The sequence below is a fragment of the Chenopodium album genome, chromosome 22, assembly GCF_948465745.1.
Source record: "Chenopodium album chromosome 22, dcCheAlbu1.1, whole genome shotgun sequence".
NCBI lineage: Eukaryota > Viridiplantae > Streptophyta > Magnoliopsida > Caryophyllales > Amaranthaceae > Chenopodium > Chenopodium album.
Window position 1 is genome coordinate 22,370,104 of NC_137855.1, and position 17,706 is coordinate 22,387,809.

General features: G+C 36.7%; 2 protein-coding genes across 2 annotated transcripts; both read left to right on the forward strand.

The window, feature by feature from the left end:
• The first annotated feature begins 1,995 nt into the window (after positions 1 to 1,995).
• On the forward strand, positions 1,996 to 3,843 carry LOC145604099 (uncharacterized). Its single transcript, XM_081660047.1, has one exon. The coding sequence runs from the start codon at positions 1,996 to 1,998 to the stop codon at positions 3,841 to 3,843; it is 1,848 nt and encodes a 615-aa protein (XP_081516173.1).
• An 87-nt stretch (positions 3,844 to 3,930) lies between these two features.
• Positions 3,931 to 5,213, forward strand: LOC145604100 (uncharacterized). The gene is made up of 2 exons (XM_081660048.1): positions 3,931 to 4,029; positions 4,167 to 5,213. The coding sequence occupies exons 1-2, from the start codon at positions 3,931 to 3,933 to the stop codon at positions 5,211 to 5,213; spliced, it is 1,146 nt and encodes a 381-aa protein (XP_081516174.1).
• The last annotated feature ends 12,493 nt before the right edge of the window (positions 5,214 to 17,706 follow it).

The following is a 17,706-nucleotide window of genomic DNA, read 5'->3' on the forward strand; positions in this document are numbered from 1 at the left end:
TGCAGGAACTTAGTGATCCACAGCAACATAGGTATACTATCTCCATTGAAATAGCTACTTTTGTGCTTAGCTATGCTATTATGCATAAAATAGTATTTAAGTAATTAGTTCATAATTATGTGTAGGTGTATTATCTTCTTTATGCTAGGCATGTGTGCCCATCAAATGGTAGGAATAGTTAGGATAGGCAGTATTGTACTTGTGAAAAAATGACTTGGCCTTTATTAGCAGCCTGTCTTCGCTGGCCATTCAGTGTGGTGCTAAGCGTTCTCGACAAGGTCATACCTCAAAGCAGCAGAAATGTATACAGGAGCTAGCACCGCCACTGCTGAACAAGTATACTTGATTTATTTAGATGGCTTTCTTTGTGCTCATTAGTGCTGTTGTATAAGTGGTGTCATCTAGGTGGCTAGGCCAGCATTATTTTCTATCTTTATATTGGTTTCCGATTGCTGTTTGCTTGTGTTGGATATGGGTCTTTCTATTGCTTATAAAGGCTATACTGTCTAACAGTGGTTAGCGCTGGCCATTTTATATATGCTAGAATGCCTGCCTAAGATAAGTGGTTCTTACTCGCTATACAGATGGCATGATAGTACAGTCTTTGCTTCCCTGCATTATCGTCCAAATGATATAGTAAAACACTATTTTTTTAATGCAGTAGTGCTCCTTCAAAGGTACCCCTCTCTTGTAAAAAGAAGGCTAGACACAGTAATGTAGAAGGTAAATTGGTATACTTAATATGCACTTTGATTTCTTTACTATCGTGATTCAACCACATTACCTATATGCTTGTATTTTCTTATGTTTTTGTTAGATGTCCTTGGTGCTGCTACAGACCGCCAGCTACCAATTGAACATTTTAGGCTTTGTTTGCCCGACTTTTGTGGCAAGTGTGGTGCAAAGAAATTTATGTTCGAATCTTTGCATTTTTGTTGTGGAAATGGAGATATTACGATAGCTGCAGCTGATTACCCACATGAGCTTGTTTACTTGTTTACCTCAAGAGATGAAGGTGCTGTCCATTTTCGAAAGTATGCTAGATTATATAATAATCTGTTTGCATTTAGTTCGTTGGGGGGCCATTATTATGCAAGTACTTACAAAGGGATGTACCTGTTCAAGCTGCAAGGCCAAATGTATCATTTTGTGCCAGATTTATTGCCTGATGATAGCAATCCTAGGTACTTACAGTTATACTTCTATGATGGTCAGCATGAAGCAGAAAATAGAGTAGGCTGTTTCCCTGAAATAAGAGAAGATGTGGTTAGCATTCTTATGCAGGTATCTGAAAAGAATCCATATGCTACCTTCTTTCGATCTTTACAAGACAGGGCTATTCATGCAGATACAAAAATTGTTCTTAATCGAAGTTCAGTACTTGATCAACGAGTTTATAATGCTCCTGTTGTTGATGATGTGGCTGTGATCTGGCCAGAAACTTATTCATCAAGTGAAAGTTTGGGTCCTCATATATTAGTCACTAGAAGATCTGATGAATCTCACCGAATTTATCATAGTTATGGTTGTTATGATCCGCTTCAGTATCCGCTGTTATTCCCTCGAGGAGAATGTGGGTGGACTCAAGGCCTCAAGAAAAATTCTCATCCAAGTAGAAGGGCAGCAGATTCGATTCTAGATCCTAATATGTCATGTGCTGTGCATAGTGCGGAAGATTTATTAAGTCAGGAAGAAGCCCGTAAGTGCTTTGGGTTTTATATGTTCTGTTGCATTTCTTTAGCATGATCTTAGTCTTGATTTTGTTTTTTCCCCCCTTATATTCTCTATGTTATGCTGCATATTTGTAGTATATTGTTGGTGTTGCTGTCTTTTGTGACTTTTCTTCCTGTTTGTAAATGTACAGGTTCAAAGCGGAAAAATACTAAAGCAGATAAGTTCATTTCCGCTAGGGAATACTATGCATATAGGTTGCAAATCCGCCCAAATAACATGCTGGTACGAGCAGGTAGATGTTTTTAGCAGTATATAGTCGATATGTATGTGAAAATCGAAAATACCAGACTTGATTACTTCAGAAACAACCAAGAAACAATAAGGGCTGATTTGTATAAAGGTATATTGGATTCACTAGATTCTGGGGAAACTCTTGGTGAGAATGTTGGACGGCGCGTCATATTACCTCCTACTTATATTGGGGGTCCTCGTGATATGAAGAAGAGGTACTTGAATGCTATGGCTTTAGTACAGCGTTTTGGTAAACCGGATCTTTTTGTGACGATTACATGTAATGCCAATTGGCCTGAAATCAAGGCTGAGTTGGAGGTTGGTGAGACAGCGCAGGATAGGCCAGACTTGGTAGCTAGAATTTTTAGGGCAAAGTTGATTGCACTGAAAAAGGAAATTATGGAGAAGAAAGTATTTGGAGAGGTTGCTGCGATGGTATATGTCGTTGAGTTCCAAAAAAGAGGTTTGCCACACGCTCATTTTTTAATTGTTCTGAAACCTGAATACAAGTTGAAGTCTCCTGCTGATTATGATCGATTTGTTTGCGCTGAGATACCCAGTGAGGCAAATCTTACTTTGAGAAAAATTGTGTTGGTGCTTATGATGCATGGTCCTTGTGGTGTGTTGAATCCTGAATGCCCCTGTATGCGGAAGAATGGTCTGAAGCTTAGCTGTAAGAACAAGTATCCTAAACAGTTTTGTGCTGAAACAACTAATAATAAGGATGGATATCCTATCTATCGTAGGAGAGAAACCCGGGAAAAGGTTATGATAAGAAATGCACATTTAGATAACCAGTGGGTTATCCCTTATAATCCTTATTTGTCTATGCTATTTGATTGTCACTTGAACGTTGAAGTTTGTTCGACAATTAAGGCAGTAAAGTACCTGTACAAGTATGTCTATAAAGGGCACTATCGGATTTCGTACAATGTTGTTGCTTCTGACAGCAATTCTGTAGATGAGATTAAGCAATACCAATCAGGTAGATGGGTATCTCCTTGTGAAGCTGCATGGCGAATCTTTAGTTTTGATTTATTCGAAATGCACCCTGCAGTTTTGCCTTTACAGGTCCACTTGCCTGATATGCAGACAGTTCATGTGTTCCCCCAAGAAAGGCTCCGTGCAGTTGTTTTAGATTCAAAGCGATCAAGAACTCAATTAACAGAATTTTTTGCAATGAATGCTGCATCCAAGCTTGGGCTGGGGTATTTGTATACCGAATTCTGTGAACACTACACATGGCATGAAGGTGACAAAAAATGGAAGCAAAGAGTCCAGAACCGAATTTCAGTTGGTAGGTTAGCGTTTGTCTTTCCTGCAGAAGGTGAACGGTGTTTCCTTAGGCTTTTATTGTTAAATGTAAGGAGTCCTAAATCGTTTGAGGATTTACGTACTGTCAATGGCTGTCTTCTTCCAACTTTTCAGGAAGCTGCTCTAAAACTTGGTCTTATAAAGGATGATGATGCAGCTAATTCAACCATGTTTGAAGCATGCGAAACTCATATGCATGCTGCTCTACGCCGTCTTTTTGCTACAGTCTTGATGTTTTGTCACCCACGTGATCCTCTTGCTTTATGGAATGCCTATTACACTTTCCTAGGTGAAGATTTTTCTCACAGATTTCCAAATCAGATTGCGAAAATACAACAGCTTACTGTTAGATCGATAAAACATCATCTTGAAGCAATGGGTAAATCTCTTTCTTTTTTTGGTGTGGATCAGCTAATTCCTCAGGTCAGTGCTGAATTCAGGCGTACCAAAGATATTGATGATGCTCTTGATGCGCCAATTCCAGAGGAATGCTTAAGGTGCCGTTCACAGCTCAACTCTGCACAGAATGCTGCTTTTGAGTGTATTATGGATCATGTCATGTAGCAAAAAGGGGGCGCGTTCTTCGTTAATGGCCCTGGAGGTACAAGTAAAACTTTCCTTTACAATGCTCTATATGCAGAAATACGACAAATGAATAAGATTGTGCTGCCGACAGCTACATCAGGCATTGCTGCAGCAAATATTCCTTCTGGTCGCACTGCTCATTCTCGATTCAAAATTCCGTTGATAGTGAGAATTCATTGGTTTGTGATGTCCCAAAGCAAGGCAGCTTAGCAGCTCTTTTGAAGGAACCAACATTGATTATATGGGATGAGGCTTCTATGGCTAAAAAGCAAAATCTTGAATCTTTAGATCTTTTGCTGCAGGATTTATGTGGAAATAAGAACATATTTGAAGGAAAAGTTGTCGTTTTTGGAGGGGATTTTAGGCAGGTCTTACCAGTAGTTCCACGAAAAACTATGAAAAAAGCAGTGGAAGAAAGCATTGTAACTTCTAATCTATGGCCCAAACTAACCAAATTTAGGTTAACAGAAAATATAAGAGCACGAGAGGATCCAACATATGCTGCTTTTTTACTTGCTTTAGGCAATGGTCAGTTGCAACAAATAGAAAATGCTTTCATTCAGTTACCACAACAGATTGTGGAATCTACTAGCGATGCTGCAGAATTAGTGAGTACTGTTGTACAAACAACATTCCCAGAAATGGTCCATGGCCACTTTGATAGTAAGGTTTTCACTCAAAAGGCAATATTGACTCCCATGGATGAAGATGTGGATGTAGTTAATACATTCATGATAGATAAATTTCCTGGTCAGGCTGTTACATACAAGAGCTTTGATGTCGTTTTGAATGACACATGTAGTGTATATCCTACAGAATTTATTAATAAATTATGTCCTGGAGGAATGAGTCCACATGAGCTCATATTAAAGGAGAATTGCCCTGTAATATTGTTACGGAATTTGCTGCCGTCTTCAGGTCTGTGCAATGGTACGAGGCTTATTTATAAAAAAAATTTCCCTAACGTGATCCAATGTGCCATAGCAGTTGGTCATTACAAAGGAGAAGAGATATTCATACATAGAATTAATTTAAGGCCTCCTAGCTTTGCAAACTATCCATTTCTGTTTGAAAGGAAACAGTTTCCTATAAAGTTAAGCTTTGCAATGACGATTAATAAGTCACAGGGACAGACTCTCAATCAAGTATCCATTTACCTTCCAAGACCATGTTTTTCTCATGGCCAGCTCTATGTTGCATTATCACGGGCTAAGAAATCAAAAGATGTTCGTGTCTTTACAACTGGAAGTACATCTCAGTGTTCTACAAATGAAGTGAAGAATGTAGTGTCTTATGCTCTTTTACATCTAGCAGGCATAATTGACAGTGAGGCTCAGCAATATGCCTGATTTGCTCCCTTGCTGAAGACAAACCCAATCCAATCCAGGTATCTATTAGTTACTTTTAATAGGTAAGCTGGTCTTTTCTTTTATATCACAATAAAGTTAGCTATTGAATATTGCATTTCTGAAATCTATATTTGCTTGTCAGCAGAATGGACCAGTTTCTAGTTCATGGTTGCCCTTGATAGCAGGACAATGTAAGTCATTCATCTCCTGTTTACAGGAACGCTGAAGTAGTATCTTTCATGCAATAGCTTAGGTATATTATGTTCTACTTGGTGTGTAAAAGATGCAGATGTACTTACATGCTGCTGTATTACAGTGATCATAAACACTTGTTGCACATGTCAGCAAGTGATCTGTTGTCAGAATCTAGCTTGCAATTTAATGCAGCCTTTAAATTATAATGTTATTAAAAGTCCACTTGAACAACTCCATTTCTTAGATTCGGGTTTTTCTTACTACTATATGCTTGCTGAGTTAACTCTTTTTTGACTGAAATGTACATGGCAATCTGCATTATGGTTTTAAAGTTTTACAATTTGCAGGTTAATCAAGAATGGAATATCTATTACTAGGCTTACGTCTATTTTACTATAGATGCTATGTACTAATTATGATATTAAGATGCTGCTCTCAAGTTACTGACTTGAGTTCCTTTCTTTTATAAAAAAAAAAAAAAAATTCACGCTTAATAATGAGTAGTATTTTTGAGCCGTGAAAGCAAATAACTAACATTGCAAAGGGTGTGTATTTAGTGATGATTTAAGTCTCTTTTTTTGATTCTGTAATTCTTGTGTGGTTTTAATGAAATATACATGGGCTTAGTTGACTCTAGCCCACAACAAATCAATAAAGAAGCCCTATAAAATATACTTAGTGATTACTTAGATTCAAAACTGAAATGCACTTTGTATTATATCTTAAAGTAAGTGGCAAGTACAAGTCAAAGTTACTGTTTTGAGTAAACTAATTCTTTTATAATAAAGCTAGCTGTAATCCTCTTTCATTTTCACCACAAAAAATCAGAAATTCAGCATTTTAGATACTTCAATATTATCTTAGCCACAATAACTTATCTATTTTAACTTAATGCATAAGGGAAAATTGTACTTACCAAGGGTATTATGCTTGCAAGCTATAATCAGTCAGCTTAATGAACAGTTCTCCTATAATCTGGACCGTTGATCAGTAGAAAGATCCAGGTTAGGTCCTTCCCTAACTACACTATAAATACCAATGAAATTCTCACTTTTTTTACCAACATTTTTTATTCTCTACCTTATCATCCATAGTAATGGTATATTCTTCTGTTTTTATGGAAATGATTTGTAGTACTGTTATGTCAAGAGTGTTTACTATCACTTAAATCTTGAGCTATACTAAAATGCATGCAAATCTATCCTAATAAAGCCATGTTCTGACCTTTTTTTTTTTGTTTTTTTTGGTTAATTTGCTTTGCTGCTTTGTTATACTAAATATTTGTAAGAACTGAGATCTTATTTGGTGTAACTGCATGTATATTTTGCTGGCTTTCGTTTATACACACATAGGTTTCTGCAAAGAATTCATGTTTTCTGATTCTTAGGTCTTCAAAACTATTGTTAATCTATATATGTTTTACAGCAACAAAAACAAAAATGCATGCTAGAAACAGCCTTTGAAATGTGATCACTTGTAATTGCATATATATTTTGCTAGCTACCTTTAATACATTCATTAGTTTACTCAAAGCAATTCATGCTCCTTCATATATTAACCTTATAAAGTGTTACATAGCTGTTTATATTTTTTCAATTTTTTTAAAAAAAGAAAGACCTTGTTTGTATATTCCTGAAAAGACAAAAGAATATATGGCAATAATAAACCTAAACATTTGATCATTGCAGACCATATTATTGTTTGTTACTGCATTCTTTTTTTTTTAAAAAAAAAAAATTTATTATATGCACTTATTCCCTGTTTATATTTAAAACTCTTGGAGGACAGTATGTTTTACTATTGGATCAGCATGTACATCATATTTCATGCCTTTTCTTACTATATTACTTACTACTTTGCATCTTATATGTTGTAGACAATGAATACACCTCCAAAGATGAAGCTGGAACCAGTGTACTTGGACGAGCTAACTACTCAGAGTAAAGACTACAAGGTGAAAGTCACGGTAACTGAAAAGGGAAGAGCTCAGCCTTCGCCAAAAAACCTGGTGTGGTCTTTCAGACCATCATCTTAGAGGATGAGAAGGTGTGCTTTTTCATGCTTTGCTATATACATGTCAGCTGTTTCTTTCTATAAAATTAAAAAAAGAATCGGTTTGCATTAAAAAGGTACTGCATACATTCTTCAACTGGATAATGGACAGATTTTGATATATATGAGTATATGGCATTTGCTTATCATAAATACGTATACCGTTTGTGCATTTCGAATAATTCTGATGTGTGTCATAAATGGCACACATTTGATGAGCATTTAGGTCCTTTTTATCCTCTTTTCATTGCTTTCTTGCTCAATAAATGCTCGGTTTTATGCTTTCTCTCTTTTTTCTACCTCTCTATGGTTTTCTAGTATTTTCTCCTTTATTTCTCTTATTTTCGTTATTTTAGTTGTTTTCGCTTTATTTTAGATTTTATAGATTTAGTTCTATTTTATTTTAGTTTATTTGATTTTATTTTCATTTCATTTTCTTTACTTTATTTGATTTTATTTTCATTTTATTATATTTTTCCTTCCTTTATTACTTTCATTATTATTTTATTTCTTTTACTTTTATTTGTCGGTTTTCATTTTATTTCACTTTGTTTTATTTCTCGGTTTTATGTGTGTTTTGTAGGTATTTGTTCCAAGTCCAAGTTGGTTCTAGCTACTGCATAGTTGAACCTTCATCACCATCATGGTGATGATGGTGATGGTGATTAAAGCTGCAAGAAACTTCTTCCTAGCTTCCCCTGTTCCCGCACTATTCCCGCACTCCTTGCTACAGCAACAACTCCCTTATTTCCCCTGCTTCACAACAGCAACATCAACTCCAACAACAACAACCACGGTTGTGATGAAGGTTGATTGATGATGATGAGTTGCGTGAGACGGTGAGAAGCAGGGGATCATTTCCCCTTGAATGTGCAGCAACCGTTTTCTTTTCTTTTTATTATTTCTTTGATTTTATTTTCCTTTTTAATTCTTTTATTTTTCTTTTCCATTTTCTTTTCTTATTTTTATTTTCTTTTCTTTTCTTTTCTTTTCTTTCCTTTTCTTTTCCTTTTATTTTATTTTCTTTTCTCTTTTATTTTTCTTTTATCCTTGTATTTATAAATACCCATTTTTGGGTAGAGAGAGAAACAATTGGAGAATAAGCTTAGATTTTTAGATCATTTTTCTTAGCTTAGTTGAGAGCTTCTCTCTCTAGTTTAGGGTTAATTTTAGGAGTAGATTTTAGAGAGAGAAAGTGAGGAATTTCAATGGTGATTGAGAGATTGAAGATTCAAATGTGACAATTGTATTGGAGATCTACTCTATCATCAAAGAGCATTTCTAACTCTATCTCATTTATTGCTTGTTTAATATTCATTGTTTTGATTGTTGATTTTGATTGGAATTTTATGATTTGATGATTGATTTTGGATATTCATGTTTGTATTGGTAGTATTGATGATAATGTTTGAGTAGTTGTTTAGTTAGGGATTTGGTGAAGCTTATGATGTAATGAATTGATGTAAATTGGGGATAATTGATGGAGTTGATGATGTGATTAAACTTGGTTGATTGATCATGTGCATGTGTGTGATTAATTAGAGAGTAGCTAACTTTGATTATTGCACTAGATTGCATTGTAAGTTCACATTGATACGGACCATTGATTTGTGGCTTGCATTTACACGATTGAGGTGTCTTGTGATGTTTCCTAGCTAGAGTTTATCGTAGTTTACGCTAGTTAGACCTCTAGGAGAATAGCTTGACATGCTCTTTTGGTTGCATGATTGATTTTCCCACACATTGCTTGACTTAGTCGACTTTCCATTCCAATTTGCTATGTTCATTGCTATTATTTGCGGATCCCAATCCCTAGCTCTTATATTTGTTTGGTTACCTCGTTTTAGTAGTTGTTAGAGTCATCTTTTACCCCTTGTCTTCGACCTAGCTTAGGCACATAATTGAAAGCATTTAGACATTACCGTTCCTTTGGGTTCGGCCCTTGACTTACCTCTATACTTGTATTTAGGTTTGTTGAGTGTTTATAAATTTTGTTTGGCTTAGGGAAGATTAGCTCAACGACCTAGTTTTCCCAACGTCAAAATGGCGCCGTTGCCGGGGAAGAAGGAGAAATGAAGAGCTAGGAAGCCAATTGTCATCTTTGATGCTTATGTGTGAAAGTTACAAATCTAATGTGTGTGTTGAGGGTGATGATGGTAATTTCGAGCAACCAAGAATGTGTGAGGATCCTATTGTTGAGCATAAGAGTGAAGGAGAGAGAGTCGAGAGTGATAATGAGTTTGATGAAATTTTAAGTCTAGACATCTCTTCCTTTGTTGATTGTGATGAGTTTCAAGTGTATGAATGTGACTCTTCTATCCATGAGTATTTGGACTCGTTTGAGGTTATGACAATTGTGTTTGTTGAGTGCATAGGGAATAGCCATAGCCTTTTAAGCAAGTTCATTGATGATGCTTCATGGGAGAGAGATGATTTTGAAATTAATTTGCCTCCATTCATGCATGGGTTTGAGACTCTAGGCTTTAAGGAAGTTGAGGGAGCTATTATTCATGAAGGTAGTGGAGGAGATTATGTGGTTCCTCTTGGGAGTTGGATGTTTGAGGGAGATGGTGATCATGATTGTTCTTCTTTTGAGGATTCTATGATTGATTTTCATGCCCTCATTGGCGATGAGAGACCTTGTGTTGAGGGAGTCGCGAACCCTTTACCTATTTCTCATACCCCTTTCTCTCCAAAGTTTGACCACATCCCCTATTGCCCTATTTTTCTCCCTTCCTTTGTTGGTAAGCCTATTGGGGACCCTTTTGTCTATGAAGATTTGCTTGTGGCTAGTTTGTCTCAAATTGAGGAAGAGGGTGATGTTGCCACCCAAAAATATTCTAGTGAGGAGGATTTGCCTTTCTCTTTTTCTTTTCCCCCTTCTTCTTCTTATTTTCTTGTTTTTCCTTTTGACCCTTCTTCTTCTTTCTTTTGGCACCTCCCTTCTCACTTGCGTGCAATGATCTTGTTGCACGTTTTTCTTCCGTCATTTGCCTACATTCTATCTTATGAAATGTGTAGTAGTGCATTTGACAAGCTCTTGCGATCGTTGCAATATTATTTTACTAGAGCGGTCAAGCTTGGACCTTAAGCAAGCCTTTCTCGGGAAGTAACCCGTGTTTTAGATTATATTTTCCTTTTCTTTTTAGAATAGATTTTTCTCTCATGGAAATTTTTGTGTGCCTTTTGCTAGGTACATGACTTGATATACTTTGGTGCTTCGATTTGGATCAAGAATCAAGGAAGGTTGACTCCTATCTTTGCGAGCATATGGAGACAAGGTTTAATTCTTGAGAAATTAGCTTTGAAAGGTTTAAATTGGGTCATTTGCGGGTATTTACACCCACCTAATATCCGATAATATCTTTCCTTGCTCTTTCTCTAGTGGATGATGCCATGTTGGACATATGTTGGTTTATTGGATTAATCTCCTTGTTTTCCCCTCCCATGGATTATATGATTTATGTTTGAGTGTATTGTCTCATTCAAGCTTGGGGGAGGGTATTCTATCATGTTTGGTGGAATGTTGATTCTTATGTGTTATGCACCTTTGTATATGCTTTTCCATGTTTCTTATATTTTGAAAAAACTCCAAAATGATTTTTGTTTCTATCAAGGCAAATTTGCAATGTGTTTTGTTTTGTTCTTGCTTTGGAAATAATAACATTTGGGTGTGCACGGTTTGAGAGTACGCTTGGTTGATTCTAGAATAAAGCATGCTAAGGTAGTTGGTTAGAACTAGTGGGAACATGAAGCCGGATTCTACTTGTTTGTGGCATGTTTGGTAGTTGCTTCCTATAGTCGATTTGACGCCAATAGTGAGTTTTTGCTACAACCATGTGAAATCTATGTTTTTCAAGCCTTCTACCTTACTTGTATGAGCGGCATGGATCCTTGACTTCTTGCAAACCTAATCTTGAAACTTGACTCATAGATCTTGAATCCGAGACCGAACCAATTAGGGAGGACAAAGGCATATTTTCGGGGTGGTATTTTTCATTTTTAGGATAGTTTTATTCATTTTCTTTATTTTTGGGTTTACATTTGCCTCCTTGCAACCATTTGAGCCTTATCCCTTCTTTCCAAGACACATCTTTAGATCTTTGGCCTTTTGTTTCATTTTCTTTCTTTTCTTGGTTTTTGTGAAGCAATTGGTCATTCTTGATGGAGTTTGTGGTGGAGAAGTTGAAATGTTTGGTTCTTATGAAAGCAAATTTGTGTTTTATCTTCTTTGTGAATAATGGCAAATGAGTATGAGTAAAAGTCGTCCTATATTATAAAAGGCATGGACAAATAAGTGCAAAATCGAAAAAGCCCTCCAAAGTTAAAAGAGGCGAGGACAAAGCACTATTAAAAAAAAAGGAAAAAAAAGTGAAAAATGAAAAATTCAAAAATATTTTGTTGTGAGTTTTCTCCCTTTTTGAGCATTGAGGACAATGCTCCATTTAAGCTTGGGGGGAAGCGTTCTCACGCTTTTTGTGTATATGTTTGTGGTTTATAGCTTTGAATAAGCTTGGGGGTGTGAGTATTTTTGTTTGGATTGGTGATGACTTGATTGTGATTCTAAGAATTGGCCGTTCTTTGCTTCATTATTAGGTAAACCACCAAATTTCAAATTTTTAGCCTACCTTCACCCTTATTGCCTTACGTTACAACCTTGGGGAAAGACCTTTTGACCTAAATGGTTGAGTCATTCATTGATGGAGAGGAATGTGAGTTTTAGGAATAGAGAGAGGGGATGCAAAAGTCAAGATGTCGAGTAGCCTAAAAATTCTCTTTTTCCGGTTCCTTCGTGGAATCAATGGGATGCTCATTAGAGCTCGATTTGAAGCTATTAGGAAGAACGCGGTAAGATCGTTTGGGATGAAAGTGGATTGTGAAAGCTAGTTCCTATGCTTAGCATATTTATGTTTCAATCAACCTTGGGTATCTTGGAACGTGCACTCCCTTACTTGTTTAGAAAGATTTGCATCCACTTGTGCTTGTACATTTGCAAAAAGTCCTTTCATGAACATTTGTTTGCTTTTATTGTATTTTGTTTTCTTTTTCATGCTTTGCCTTGGTTGTATTATTATGAGAGTTATGGGTCAAACTCTTAGGATACCCTTACGAGACCTCACTCGTCCTCATAGGCGACTTTGGGGTTTAAAGGGCTTGTTGTAGCTAAAAACAACCGTGATTCCTACGACAGTGAGTTAGTGTATATTCTCATCTCGTCTCTTGTTTAGTTTGTTTTAATAAGCTCGTCATTTTCACTCCCTTGGTTTTGTTTTGCTTGAGGACGAGCAAAAGGTAAGCTTGAGGGTATTTGATGTGTGTCATAAATGGCACATATTTGATGAGCATTTAGATCCTTTTTATCCTCTTTTCATTGCTTTCTTGCTCAATAAATGCTCGGTTTTATGCTTTCTCTCTTTTTTCTACCTCTCTATGGTTTTCTAGTATTTTCTCCTTTATTTCTCTTATTTTCGTTATTTTAGTTGTTTTCTCTTTATTTTAGATTTTATAGATTTAGTTCTATTTTATTTTAGTTTATTTGATTTTATTTTCATTTCATTTTCTTTACTTTAATTTATTTTATTTTGATTTTATTATATTTTTCCTTCCTTTATTATTTTCATTATTATTTTATTTCTTTTACTTTCATTTGTCGGTTTTCATTTTATTTCACTTTGTTTTATTTCTCGGTTTTATGTGTGTTTTGTGGGTATTTGTTCCAAGTCCGAGTTGGTTCTAGCTACTGCATAGTTGAACCTTCATCACCATCATGGTGATGATGGTGATTAAAGCTGCTAGAAACTTCTTCCTAGCTTCCCCTGTTCCCGCACTATTCCCGCACTCCTTGCTACAGCAACAACTCCCTTATTTCCGCTGCTTCACAACAGCAACATCAACTCCAACAACAACCACCGTTTCCCCTGTTCTCCTAGCAGCCCCTGCTGCCCCTCCAAATCTCCCACCAGTCAGCCACTAATTGGCCCCGCAAACAACAGCAACATCAATTCCCGCTACAACAACATCTCTTCATAGCTGCTGCCACCTCCCTTGCTCCAGCCACCAATTCACCACCGCACCACCCTGCAGCAGCTCCACCATCCTCCACGCAAACACCAACAACAACCCCAATTATCACCTTAATTGCGCCACCAATTGCTGCAACCTCCATCCACAACCTCCAGCCACACTGTCCCAATTGAACCCCCAAAACACCGCAGCCACCCACGCAATTTCCGCAGCAGCAAGCTTCCCAAACCTCAATAGGTGCGGCCGCACTCGCAGCTCCTGCGGCCGCACACAGCTGGGTCTAATTTGTGCGTGGCAAGGAAGCTTAATTGTTGGCCGTTGATTGATGATGATGACGGCTGTGATGAAGGTTGATTGATGATGATGAGTTGCGTGAGACGGTGAGAAGCAGGGGATCATTTCCCCTTGAATGTGCAGCAACCGTTTTCTTTTCTTTTTATTATTTCTTTGATTTTATTTTCCTTTTTAATTCTTTTATTTTTCTTTTCCATTTTCTTTTCTTATTTTTATTTTCTTTTCTTTTCTTTTCTTTTCTTTTCTTTCCTTTTCTTTTCCTTTTATTTTATTTTCTTTTCTCTTTTATTTTTCTTTTATCCTTGTATTTATAAATACCCATTTTTGGGTAGAGAGAGAAACAATTGGAGAATAAGCTTAGATTTTTAGATCATTTTTCTTAGCTTAGTTGAGAGCTTCTCTCTCTATTTTAGGGTTAATTTTAGGAGTAGATTTTAGAGAGAGAAAGTGAGGAATTTCAATGGTGATTGAGAGATTGAAGATTCAAATATGACAATTGTATTGGAGATCTACTCTATCATCAAAGAGCATTTCTAACTCTATCTCATTTATTGCTTTGTTTAATATTCATTGTTTTGATTGTTGATTTTGATTGGAATTTTATGATTTGATGATTGATTTTGGATATTCATGTTTGTATTGGTAGTATTGATGATAATGTTTGAGTAGTTGTTTAGTTAGGGATTTGGTGAAGCTTATGATGTAATGAATTGATGTAAATTGGGGATAATTGATGGAGTTGATGATGTGATTAAACTTGGTTGATTGATCATGTGCATGTGTGTGATTAATTAGAGAGTAGCTAACTTTGATTATTGCACTAGATTGCATTGTAAGTTCACATTGATACGGACCATTGATTTGTGGCTTGCATTTACACGATTGAGGTGTCTTATGATGTTTCCTAGCTAGAGTTTATCGTAGTTGACGCTAGTTAAACCTCTAGGAGAATAGCTTGACATGCTCTTTTGGTTGCATGATTGATTTTCCCACACATTGCTTGACTTAGTCGACTTTCCATTCCAATTTGCTATGTTCATTGCTATTATTTGCGGATCCCAATCCCTAGCTCTTATATTTGTTTGGTTACCTCGTTTTAGTAGTTGTTAGAGTCATCTTTTACCCCTAGTCTTCGACCTAGCTTAGGCACATAATTGAAAGCGCTTAGGCATTACCGTTCCTTTGGGTTCGACCCTTGACTTACCTCTATACTTGTATTTAGGTTTGTTGAGTGTTTATAAATTTTGTTTGGCTTAGGGAAGATTAGCCCAACGACCTAGTTTTCCCAACGTCAAATTCCCACCATTTTAAGCCCTACTTTATGTGGTATGTGGTTACCAGCATCCATATTTGTGCTTGTTCCTTTTACCTTTATGCATTTATGTATTTTCATAATAGAACCCTCCCACTGATTATTATTCTATCTCAATAACCAGAAAAATAGAATGTGATGTGCTCTATTTGGAGATCAAATTGAAGCTTATGAAGAGGTCTTTAAGCCATCTGGTCAGTACGAAATTTCTAAAGCTCCTATAAGTCCTGTAGATGATCAGTACAAATTCAATCTGGAAGAACTTCCATACCAGATGACCATTGGACACCAGACTATTGTTCAGCGTCTAAATCCTGAAAGCGGGCCAATTGAACCAAAGTATCAGCCTCTCTCAACTATTCCTAGGTCACCTGATCCAAATGGCAGATATGGTACTAACTCTTTTACATGTTCAGATATGCCTCGTCCGCCCAAATTAATCCCTACTTTTGATTATTATCTATTGCACCCAACTTTAGGGGGTATTAATTTCTATTGCACCCAATTTACCTGAAACCGGTTAATCAGGTTAACATTTGTGAATTAATTTTTTTTGCACACGTGTCAATATGTGATTGTTTGGAAAAAAAATAAAAAAAAATAAAACAAAATGAAAACAAAAAAAAAATTAATTTCCTAAAATTAATACAGCATTTGCCCCACCTCCACCACCGCACCACCACCACCAGCGCACACTCTCCCCTCACGCAGCCCAGCAGCAAGCCACCACACGCACTTCCTTCGCCACCAGCCACCACACGCACTCCCTTAATTATAACCCACGCAAACCACCTGCAATCACCACCCTCGCCACCAATTTCAACCACCAACCGCCGCAAACAGCAGCGCCACCACCATTCCAACTCCATCTCGCATCTCCCCTGCTTCCATTCCCACATCCAGACCCATGCAACTCCCTTACCACCTCCCATCAACGACCACGCAGCCCCCTGCTCCAGTCCAATTTCAATCTCTCGCGGTCGAAGTCCGCCTTTGGCGTCGGTAATTGCTCGACTGTCAAGCGAGAGCCTAGGAGCTTTCGGTTGAACTTCCATGGCGATGATTTTACAGAAACCGTCGTTAAGTTTTGCGTCGCCGGTACACTTTCCGGCGCCGGTGATTGAGGTTTCTGCTTCGGCTTCTCAGAGTCCGTCGATAATGGCGGAGGAGGTCCAACGATTGAGATTGATTCTGATGCGGAATCACCAGCCTAATTCATCAAATTACACCAAAAATTACTCAATCAATTCATCCATCAATCAATCAACTAATCAAAACTAATGAAGAAATTCGTCAAATGAAATTATTACCGTAGAAGAGATAGAAGGAGAAAGACGTTTAGGATAGAGGCGCTTTTCAGAAAGAAGATGATTACGATCAAAGAGGTTGAAGAAACCAGCCATACAACCTCCCATATGCTTCTCGATTTGCTTCTCTAAGTTCTGGTTGCAACGGGAAGTTTGTGGAGTTGGGGAAGGGGAAGGTAGTGCTGCCGCCGGTGGCAGTGAGGGAAGGGATGAGGGGAGGAAGCAGAGAGGGAAGGGGGATAAGGGAGGAGAGAGAAGGTGTTTTTTTTTATTATTTAATTTTAATTTTTTAATCTTTATTTATTTATTTTAATTTTAATTTTAATTTTTTTTAAGCGAATCATATGCTGACACGTATCTAGGTAACCTGCTACATCAAGTTAGGTGACCTGTTGGGTGCAATAGAAATTAATACCCCCTAAAGTTGGGTGCAATAGATAATAATCAAAAGTAGAGATTAATTTGGGCGGACGAGGCAAAGTTGGGATTTATGGGAGCAATTTTTCCTTATTTCTTTTTATTTTTGATTTCTTTTTGTTTTAAGTTTTCTTTTATTTTCCTTTTAATTTTCTTATTTATTTTACTTTCTTTTCTTTTCTTTTCTTTTCTTACCTTTTCTTTTCCTTTTCTTTTATTTTCTTTTCCCTTTTTATTTTCTTTTATCCTTGTATTTATAAATACCCATTTTTGGGTAGAGAGAGAAACAATTAGACAATTAGATTTTTAGATCATTTTCCTAGCTTAGTTGAGAGCTTCTCTCTCTAGTTTAGGGTTAATTTTAGGAGTAGATTTTAGAGAGAGAAAGTGAGGAATTTCAATGGTGATTGAGAGATTGAAGATCCAAATGTGACAATTGTATTGGAGATCTACTCTATTATCAAAGAGCATTTCTAAACTCTATCTCATTTATTGCTTTGTTTAATATTCATTGTTTGGATTGTTGATTTTGATTGGATTTTGATGAATTGATGATTGATTTTGGTTATTCATGTTTGTATTGGTAGAATTGATGATAATGTTTGAGTAGTTGTTTGGTTAGGGATTTGGTGAAGCTTATAATGTAATGAATTGTTGTAAATTGGGGATAATTGATGGAGTTGATGATGTGATTAAACTTGGTTGATTGATCATGTGCATGTGTGTGATTAATTAGAGAGTAGCTAACTTTGATTATTGCACTAGATTGCATTGTAAGTTCACATTGATACGGACCATTGATTTGTGGCTTGCATTTACACGATTGAGGTGTCTTGTGATGTTTCCTAGCTAGAGTTTATCGTAGTTGACGCTAGTTAGACCTCTAGGAGAA

What these genes read in the sequence shown, in the direction of transcription:
- LOC145604099 (XM_081660047.1), top strand. Translation starts at nt 1,996, where the DNA reads ATGTATGTGAAAATCGAAAATACCAGACTTGATTACTTCAGAAACAAC.
- LOC145604100 (XM_081660048.1), top strand. Translation starts at nt 3,931, where the DNA reads ATGAATAAGATTGTGCTGCCGACAGCTACATCAGGCATTGCTGCAGCA. An exon ending in GATTCAAAATTCCGTTGATA is followed by an intron (nt 4,030 to 4,166) that starts GTGAGAATTCAT and finishes CTTTTGCTGCAG; the next exon opens with GATTTATGTGGAAATAAGAA.